Source organism: Rutidosis leptorrhynchoides, chromosome 4 (assembly GCF_046630445.1).
Source record: "Rutidosis leptorrhynchoides isolate AG116_Rl617_1_P2 chromosome 4, CSIRO_AGI_Rlap_v1, whole genome shotgun sequence".
Taxonomy (NCBI): Eukaryota; Viridiplantae; Streptophyta; class Magnoliopsida; order Asterales; family Asteraceae; genus Rutidosis; species Rutidosis leptorrhynchoides.
In genome coordinates, this window is record NC_092336.1 from 641,016,264 (window position 1) to 641,025,717 (window position 9,454).

General features: G+C 33.1%; 2 protein-coding genes across 3 annotated transcripts; one reads left to right on the forward strand and one right to left on the reverse strand.

Moving 5' to 3' along the window:
- The first annotated feature begins 3 nt into the window (after nt 1-3).
- On the forward strand, nt 4-3,687 carry LOC139904330 (probable protein arginine N-methyltransferase 1). 2 transcript variants are annotated; one of them, XM_071886265.1, is made up of 9 exons: nt 4-350; nt 593-603; nt 909-1,064; nt 1,469-1,532; nt 1,664-1,806; nt 2,151-2,238; nt 2,361-2,476; nt 2,697-2,847; nt 3,230-3,680. In XM_071886265.1, exons 1-9 carry the CDS (start codon nt 173-175, stop codon nt 3,433-3,435), a joined length of 1,113 nt encoding a protein of 370 aa, XP_071742366.1. In that variant the 5' UTR covers nt 4-172; the 3' UTR covers nt 3,436-3,680. The 2 variants fall into 2 exon arrangements, with proteins under 2 accessions (XP_071742366.1, XP_071742365.1); XM_071886264.1 differs by lacking the exons at nt 4-350; nt 593-603 and having other exon boundaries at nt 884-1,064; nt 3,230-3,460; nt 3,572-3,687.
- Nucleotides 3,688-3,770: 83 nt separating this feature from the next.
- Nucleotides 3,771-6,433, reverse strand: LOC139904329 (uncharacterized). The gene is made up of 6 exons (XM_071886263.1): nt 6,194-6,433; nt 5,976-6,086; nt 5,252-5,320; nt 5,029-5,160; nt 4,445-4,645; nt 3,771-4,188 (listed from the first exon to the last, which is right to left on the reverse strand). Exons 1-6 carry the CDS (start codon nt 6,410-6,412, stop codon nt 3,988-3,990), a joined length of 933 nt encoding a protein of 310 aa, XP_071742364.1. The 5' UTR covers nt 6,413-6,433; the 3' UTR covers nt 3,771-3,987.
- Between the last annotated feature and the right edge of the window lie 3,021 nt (nt 6,434-9,454).

A 9,454-nucleotide genomic window follows, 5' to 3' on the forward strand; every position in this document is an offset into this window, starting at 1 on the left:
AGCAAACTAACCAAGCCAAGCAGACAAAACAAACATATTCCAATTCCAATCGTATAAATATCCCTAGTAAACCCTAAAACTTCAACTACATAAACCCTAAAAATACCAAAGCTCGCTGTACAAGTAAATTAATTGATACGGAGGGAGTAATACAGAAGGTGGAACTTTAACAATGAATGATGCTAGTAAACCTACAAAGATCAAATTCGAGTACGAAGATGATGATGATGAAACAATTGAACAAGTTGCTACCGGCAGCTCCAACCTTGATGAAGATTCAACCATGTGCGAGCCCGCAGACGCTGATAAAACCAGCGCCGATTATTACTTCGATTCCTACTCTCACTTCGGTATATTCAACTATAATTCACTCCGTTTGTTTTTTTTTTGTTTGTATATGTAATTATTATGTATAATTAATTTTGAACGTAGTGTTTGTTCAGCTTTCTTGAAATATATATCTATTACTATGTTGTTAGTGTTTGCATAGATTAACCAAGAAAATAGCTAAACTTTAATTGTGCTACCTTTTTTGTGCTTCTGATGGATTTTTGATGCATCAATTTCCTTGATTTTGTTGTTGTTGTTGCAGGTATTCATGAGGTAACTCGATCAGATCTTGATGCAAATCACCTTTGCAATGAGCTAAATTCATTATGTATATGAACTGGTTCTAAAGGCATGAAAATACAAGAGACAAAACAATCTCTTGAGTGGCCAAGTTCATTTCATTATTTATATCAATCTGGTTATATCCTTTTTGCTGACCTATGTTGTTGTGATCCTCTGCCAAAAAAATATTTTGACATCTGCTGCATTGATTTCCTTGTCTTTCTAACTTCGTGTAGTAATTAGTACGTAGTGTTTTAAGAGAACTTTATGAGCCCTAATACTCGTTTTGTTTGCAGGAAATGTTGAAGGACGTGGTGAGAACTAAGACTTACCAAAATGTTATTTATAAGAATACATTTTTGTTCAAGGACAAAATTGTTCTTGATGTTGGTGCTGGAACAGGGATTCTTTCTCTCTTTTGTGCAAAAGCTGGGGCAAAACACGTTTATGCTGTATGTATACCATTAATTTAATATGCTACTATTAATTAATTATATATTTATATCTGTATCATTTACTGGACTATCTGTTGGTACAAAATTCTGAACAGTTTCCTAATGTGACAAGTTGTCTTTTTTATCATTTCTACTAATGAAAGCAACCGTTTATTTATGTTTTTAATTTGTGGATGAACCTCCAGTTTCGTCTTCCTCTTTTGCTCATTAACATACTTTACCTCAAAGTTATGTGCCTATTTATTTGTGAATTACATGCGTCTTAAGTGTTTCTTCATGTACTTTATTAAATACTGTATTTGCCTGCTAATTTATGTGTTGCAATTTGATTTATGTATTTCAAATTGTTATTGCTATTGATGTTCAAAATTTTAATATTCATACTACTTCTATGCTTTCAGGTTGAGTGCTCACAAATGGCTGACATGGCGAAAGAGATTGTCAAGGCAAATGGCTATTCAAATGGTATTAGTTTTTTCTTAATTAAAGTTCTTATATCATTTAATACATTTATTTATATTATCTGATACAATTATACAACGGATATGTTGATATGCCAAATCACTAATCTGCCCTCTTTTGGCTCAATATTGCAGTTATAACTGTTTTGAAAGGAAAGATAGAAGAACTTGAGCTTCCTGTACCTCAAGTCGATATCATAATCTCAGAATGGATGGGATACTTCTTATTATACGAAAACATGTTAGATACAGTTTTATATGCTCGGGATAAGTGGCTGGTAAGTATCAGTTCTTTGTGTAGAGTTCTGGGGATCGTTGCTTTGTTTTAATACCTTTTAGCGTCTATCTTGATGTGAAAACCTGGTATTCAACATATTGTAGAGCTTTGTATCGTAATTGTTTGGCTAATGCCTCGTGTTTGAAATTAGATTTGTCCCCGTGTTCCTTGCTTCCTAAGAATTAACATCTTTCGTATGATGACTCTATGTTCACAAGCTTCATTGTTACTGTTATTCTTGGTTAAAATATCTTCAATCTTTATAACTTGAATTTATATCATGGAATTCAAACCTTTTTTGCTCTACTGCAAAGCCCTTTTGAAAACTTCTTTGTCTCTCAACAGGTTAACAACGGAATTGTGTTGCCTGATAATGCTTCTCTCTATCTGACAGCAATCGAGGATGCAGAGTACAAGGAGGATAAGATTGAATGTAAGTAACTCCCTCCCTTCAAACCATATATTTACTGATGTACAATTGAATGTTCAAATTAGTCCTCTACTCAATTGAGTAATCTATTTTATATTTCTCAATTGGGACTCATGAATTTTCAGTTTGGAACAATGTGTATGGTTTTGACATGAGCTGCATCAGAAAGCAGTCCATTATGGAACCACTTGTTGACACGGTCGACCAGAATCAGATTGTCACAAACTGCCAATTACTCAAGGTATCAGATCTAGACACTAGAGGAGGAATCTTAACCCACTCTTGTTACGAAGACTTCATTTTGGTTACTCTTGCTTTACTAAAAGTTGTTTCTATAATCTAATTATGGTTTCTATAACTGTAATAAATATAATTATGAAATTGAGCCTCACCCAACTATCCAACCCGTATCACCTTTTTACTCCATTGGTCCTTTGACAGTGTTTAACTTGTTTGTACAGACAATGGACATCTCTAAGATGACATCTGGAGATGCTTCATTCACAGCACCCTTTAAGCTGGTAGCTGAGCGTGATGATTACATTCATGCTCTAGTAGCATACTTCGATGTAGCATTTACTGTATGTCACAAAATGACTGGGTTCTCTACAGGTTAGTTATCTCCCCATTCTATTTTTCCAAGTGTGTGTAAACCAAGTTAAGTCAATAAATCATCATGCATGTAATCTGGCTTATTTAAGGGCCAAAAACTTACGAGTTAGGTGGCTTGGGTAATGAGCCAAAATGGGTAGGATTAGTGGTTGGGTTGACCACGTACCAACACTTTTTATACAAATAGCTATATGAAGTTTGTGATTCGAAATTTGGAATGTGATTTTACAATTCATTAATTCAGTGATTCGTTTTTTGTTAAAATAAAATAATTTCAGAGATATTTCGGATTGATTTTTTTTTCGTTCGACCTTTTAACATGACCTGAATGGTCAAATTGCATTCTCTAACTGTCATTATTTTGGATGATGTTGCAATCCAGGGCCAAAGACTAGGAATACACATTGGAAGCAGACTGTGCTATACTTGGAAGATGTGCTGACTATATGTGAAGGTGAATCCGTTGTTGGAAGCATGACTGTGTCACAAAACAAGAAGAATCCACGAGATGTCGACATCACTCTCAAATACTCGTTAAATGGTCAACGTTGTGTTATCTCGAGAACCCAGCAATACAAAATGCGTTAGTACACACCTAGTGTCTCAAACACAGGTATAACGTGTTCCAAGGTGTTCCATTGCAGGTTAAATTCTTGTTGAAGATCTTCTCCTATTTTATGTATCAAATTTGTAACATGAATTTATTCTTTTTATTCAATCTCATGGTCATGCATCTTACAACTCGTTAACTGGGATAGACAAATTATGATGTTACGAAATTGATGATTTGTTAAGAAAAGTTGATATCACTATACTGCAAAAGAACTTCATAACCATAATTTGACATTCATTGTCCAAGTTCTTACAATTTTAAGTTTCAGTTCTAAAAAAGTTCAAATATTCTAATCGAAAAGGTAATGTTTAACTCGTATGTAAATTACAAATGTTAACAAAATTGACGGTAGTATATGATTTACAAACTAATGTAAATTGATCACATGGTGAAATTTCTTCATAAATGAAGTAGATCATGGTTCAAAAGCTATCATATTTCTTTAAATGAGCATAATTATACAACTCACTCTCCATAAAAAGTCGACTACAAAAAAAAAAAAAAAAATGTTGAAATCAGAGCATGCCCTACAATTCGACTTTACCAGATTTTGACTTCTGCTGGGTGAATCTTGCCTTCTTCGCTTTCCACCATTTTTGCAACTTAAAAGACATTTTAGTTGCATGTTTTTTTGTTGCTTCACCAATATCTTTAATCCCTTTTGTGATCTTCTCCTTCCAGTCCACCTTCTTGCTGCTGCTGCTCTCTTGTTCCCTCAATATCTTTCCCTATTTAAGTGAGAAAACCCAAAAATGTTTGATTTTGTTACCAAAGATCAACCAAATTTCTAACAGGCTAAAAAATGGTATAAAAGGGTAATTTAGTATGGTTAGGAGACCCTCACAAACCTTTCTTGCCCTTTTCATGCTTTTCTTAATATAACTATACAAACTAACTCTTGAAGATGATTTAGAAGGTTGGGCAGCCTATTAGAAAATAAGGATTAGGTAAATTTGGTTAGATTTTACAACTAAATATACTTACGAAATTTGAAGGAATCGACGGTTCATCCTCTTCATCTTCGTCTGCGTCTTCATCGTCCAAGCTTTTACCACTCATGAGTTCCTCCCTTGAGTACACTTTCATGCCAGGTGCTCCAGGCATGCCCTCCATCGACTTCAACATCTTCTCCATTTCAGCCTCCTTCTCAGACTTCGGGACAAAAGTTTCCCCTGGCTCCCTACCCTGAATGATATTCACACGATTAACAAGTAATTAGTGTGAAGCTTTAAATGGATGAATCACGAATGAGAAGAATATGAAACCAATCAAGTGAACGTTAACATGACTGCACCAAGAACCATAATTCAGTTTACATATAAATTCACGTCATTTTACTCCAATCCTCTTAAAGTTAACCATATCATATCCTACTTGATTGACTTTTGGTATCTTGATGGGTGTCACATGAAAATGGCAATATATATTTTTTCCCGTAATGTTTATAAATTACAATTAATTATTTTCCATAGAAAATAATCAGATTCTTTTTAAGTCTTGAGATTTCCTTATTTTGTCACTAATCTTTATAGTAGGGAATTAACCCTATAGGTCTGCAATGAAATTACCTTAGGAACTGGTGGCGGCTTAGTACTACATGCTTCAGTGAGATCTTTACATAGAAAATTAACCAATGAACTCAACTGAGGCTTCTTTTTGTATATATACTCTGCCACATCCGTGTCATAGTCTCCAATAACCTAAACAACAACCGAATTGTTAATAATGGATTCACAACCAACTTAGTTTTATCAACAATCAGAAAAATTTAAAGAAAATAGATAGAGGTACCTCTTGACAAGCTCGTTCGATGGTTTTGCATTCTGAACCGCATTGACCTTCAGATTCTTGCTCAACAAGCTGTCAGTGGACCACAATTAAGAGATTAGATACCACCCAAAGCATCAAATTGTGTCCCCTTTGTTTATACCAAATTTGTATTCTCTATCCCAACTTCATCCACAATAACATGGTCAGATGATTTCACGCCACACAAATGAAACCTAGAAAATGGATAGCAAATCTCTACGTCTACATTCTCATTCTATGCGCCGATTCCTTTCAATATCAGCGTAATAAAAATATCCAGTATTCTCATGTTACATTACGCTACCAATGGACCAAAGCATCAAATAGCACGCTGACATCATAGTCATCATATCTTCTCAGTTGAATATTTTTATTCTTTTCTTCTAATAATCAAAATAAAATAACAGAGTTCTAATGCCACTTTCCATCTAATTCATACATATAAGCTGGTACACAAAATATAAATTGCCTAAATCGAGTAATCTAGTCATATACATGTAAACCTACATGTTTACTACCTCACACCCCATTATTATTGCCTTAAAAACCCTAATTAACTGCCAAACATCAATATTGCCTTATAAACCCTAATTAACTGCCAAACATCAATATTGCCTTATAAACCCTAATTAACTGTCAATTTCCTATCCATTATTATAAACAGATATCAAATAATTTGATAACAGCTCAAAATTAGATTCATTACCTCCAATCTATCGCCCTTCTCCACAATATCAATTTTCAGCATCCAATCAGCTTCTCGTTTCTTCAAATTACACACATTTTCCGAAATCTCGATTACGTCATACTCTAAAATCTGACACCATACAATTAACATTCACAATTAGGTCCCTAAACAAATCATCAGGCTAATCACAAATTCAACAATCTAGAATTACAATTCAGATTAAAATTATAATTTACCTTCTTAGGTGCAATCTGATGTTGTTTATCTTGAACTTGTACGTATAATTCCTTCGCAAGCTTCTCACATACTTGACATTTAATAAACGGCACATCTTCTCTTCGAGCAACTCCGGCTTGTTTTGCAGCATACGATATTTGTATATTTGATACGCATAATAATAGTATCAGACTTAAAATTAATGAATTAAACATCACTGATATATTGATTATCGCCATTATTAGTGTGTGTAAGATCCGCGAGAGTCGTAGTAGTAGGAAATTAGCAACATACTGACGTGACGAAGTCTTGACGTTGTTGTAAGATTATTTGGACGAAATTGCCCTTGGATACTAGTTGACGTGTTTACTGGTTTCTTATTGGCTGGTTATGATGCCATGTGTACCCGGCTCACCGTGGCACCCATGACCAAATCATCATATAATGTTTGTAAAACTTATTTACCAATCTGATGTTTTTTAAACGGCAAAATTGCTTAATTCATCTCTGTTTTTGTATGTTTTTGCCCAAATTATCCCTATATTACGAAAACTGCGAAATGAATTCTTAAAAGGTTAAATAGGTCCCAATATAATCTCTTGGTAAATGGCTGTTTACTTTGGCCGTTAGTCATAATACTTGTGCAAGTCACGTGACAATAGAGCATTTCATATTTCACTATATTCATACTATTATGCTTCATATTAAACCTATATCTCATATTCGTTAGTTTTCTTCCCAACTAAACCATATTTTCAAAGATTTTAATGGCTGATTATCATGGCTAGATTAAGAGACCGAAGACATGGGAGTACGATCACAAGATTGTTTATGGTTAGTAGTGGACCCATTAAAAAAATTTTGTTCTACCAGCAAACTCACTTGTAGAAATGAGTTTTAAGCAATTTATAGTTGTTAGATATATTTTTTTTTCCAGTGTTACACGAATATCATTTTGGAATAAGACATATGTTACGTTCTTATTTTTAGCAGAAAATAAAAACCCTTTTTGCAGAAAAGAATTTAGATAATGTATTGTATACCTCTCATAAACCCTTTTCGTGTTGCCTCTTCAGGTAGGACCAAAACTTGGTGCTGCCTCTTTAACACTTTCTTGTGCTACCTCTTCGGTCAACACCATATACATAGTTAAATTTCAGCTGATTAAGAAGGCATAACATGAAAACACTTAGTCAAAATTTCTTGTAAACCAAGTCATGACAGTAAATAATGGAAAATCACTTTTAGATTCAGGTAGTCTATCACTTAATAAGTGTACACTACGACTTTATAACCCATTTAAAAATGTAAACTAAATCCCTTAATTACACTAAATTTTCAACAATATAAAGATGGTAATCAAAATATAACTTCAAAACCACTGTAACATTAACTACGTCCACCTAATTTTATGAGCATCGAATTTTAAGAGTTTTTTTTTTTTCACAGTCTCATTTACATGAAAAATATGTACGAACAACATATTTTAGGTGACTTACTTTGATTTTGCGATTTGGATGACCATTTTGTTTATTTAATGCGGAGTCGAATCAACAATTGCATGAAACATCGAAATTTGAATAGGGACATCCGATACTTATTGACACAAATGAAATAATTATGGATAATTTACAATGAAAGTAATATCAAAAGGAACATTTGTAGTAAAGGTAACTTGTTTTTTTTTTTTATGTTAGTAGTGAATCGTAGTTTCTTATTTAAACTTTGTGACTCAATATATCCCGATATTATTTTGTGTCACCGGTGATCCAAACTCCTGACTCCGCCACTGTCGTGGAAGATAAACAAATGCACACTTGCAAACAAAAATATGAAAATAAAAGAACTTCGACTTGAAGTGCACATATTGGACAAAAGCATACCTTAATGTATTTAGTCACAAATGCAAAATTTCTTTAAGGCATACCTGTAAATTTTGGATTTTTTTATCCTGAAAAGTCAATAGAATATGTTATATATCTAATGAAGTTACAACAAACATAGGTTTCAAGCAATACGCATAACAGTGCAAAATGAATTCTTAATTCATCTGATGTTTTTTAAACGGCAAAATTGCTTAATTCATCTCTGTTTTTGTATGTTTTTGCCCAAATTATCCCTGTATTACGAAAACTGCGAAATGAATTCTTAAAAGGTTAAATAGGTCGCAATATAATCTCTTGGTAAATGGCTGTTTACTTTGGCCGTTAGTCATAATACTTGTGCAAGTCACGTGACAATAGAGCATTTCATATTTCACTATATTCATACTATTATGCTTCATATTAAACCTATATCTCATATTCGTTAGTTTTCTTCCCAACTAAACCATATTTTCAAAGATTTTAATGGCTGATTATCATGGCTAGATTAAGAGACCGAAGACATGGGAGTACGATCACAAGATTGTTTATGGTTAGTAGTGGACCCATTAAAAAAATTTTGTTCTACCAGCAAACTCACTTGTAGAAATGAGTTTTAAGCAATTTATAGTTGTTAGATATATTTTTTTTTCCAGTGTTACACGAATATCATTTTGGAATAAGACATATGTTACGTTCTTATTTTTAGCAGAAAATAAAAACCCTTTTTGCAGAAAAGAATTTAGATAATGTATTGTATACCTCTCATAAACCCTTTTCGTGTTGCCTCTTCAGGTAGCACCAAAACTTGGTGCTGCCTCTTTAGCACTTTCTTGTGCTACCTCTTCAGTCAACACCATATACATAGTTAAATTTCAGCTGATTAAGAAGGCATAACATGAAAACACTTAGTCAAAATTTCTTGTAAACCAAGTCATGACAGTAAATAATGGAAAATCACTTTTAGATTCAGGTAGTCTATCACTTAATAAGTGTACACTACGACTTTATAACCCATTTAAAAATGTAAACTAAATCCCTTAATTACACTAAATTTTCAACAATATAAAGATGGTAATCAAAATATAACTTCAAAACCACTGTAACATTAACTACGTCCACCTAATTTTATGAGCATCGAATTTTAAGAGTTTTTTTTTTTTTTCACAGTCTCATTTACATGAAAAATATGTACGAACAACATATTTTAGGTGACTTACTTTGATTTTGCGATTTGGATGACCATTTTGTTTATTTAATGCGGAGTCGAATCAACAATTGCATGAAACATCGAAATTTGAATAGGGACATCCGATACTTATTGACACAAATGAAATAATTATGGATAATTTACAATGAAAGTAATATCAAAAGGAACATTTGTAGTAAAGGTAACTTGTTTTTTTTTTATGTTAGTAG

Coding starts and splice junctions, on each gene's coding strand:
- LOC139904330 (XM_071886265.1), top strand. CDS start 173: ATGAATGATGCTAGTAAACCTACAAAGATCAAATTCGAGTACGAAGAT. Junction 1,065..1,468: donor GGGCAAAACACGTTTATGCT/GTATGTATACCA, acceptor CTATGCTTTCAG/GTTGAGTGCTCACAAATGGC. Junction 2,477..2,696: donor CAAACTGCCAATTACTCAAG/GTATCAGATCTA, acceptor TTGTTTGTACAG/ACAATGGACATCTCTAAGAT.
- LOC139904329 (XM_071886263.1), bottom strand. CDS start 6,412: ATGGCGATAATCAATATATCAGTGATGTTTAATTCATTAATTTTAAGT. Junction 5,161..5,251: donor TCGAACGAGCTTGTCAAGAG/GTACCTCTATCT, acceptor GTTGTTGTTTAG/GTTATTGGAGACTATGACAC. Junction 4,189..4,444: donor CGTCGATTCCTTCAAATTTC/GTAAGTATATTT, acceptor TCACTTAAATAG/GGAAAGATATTGAGGGAACA.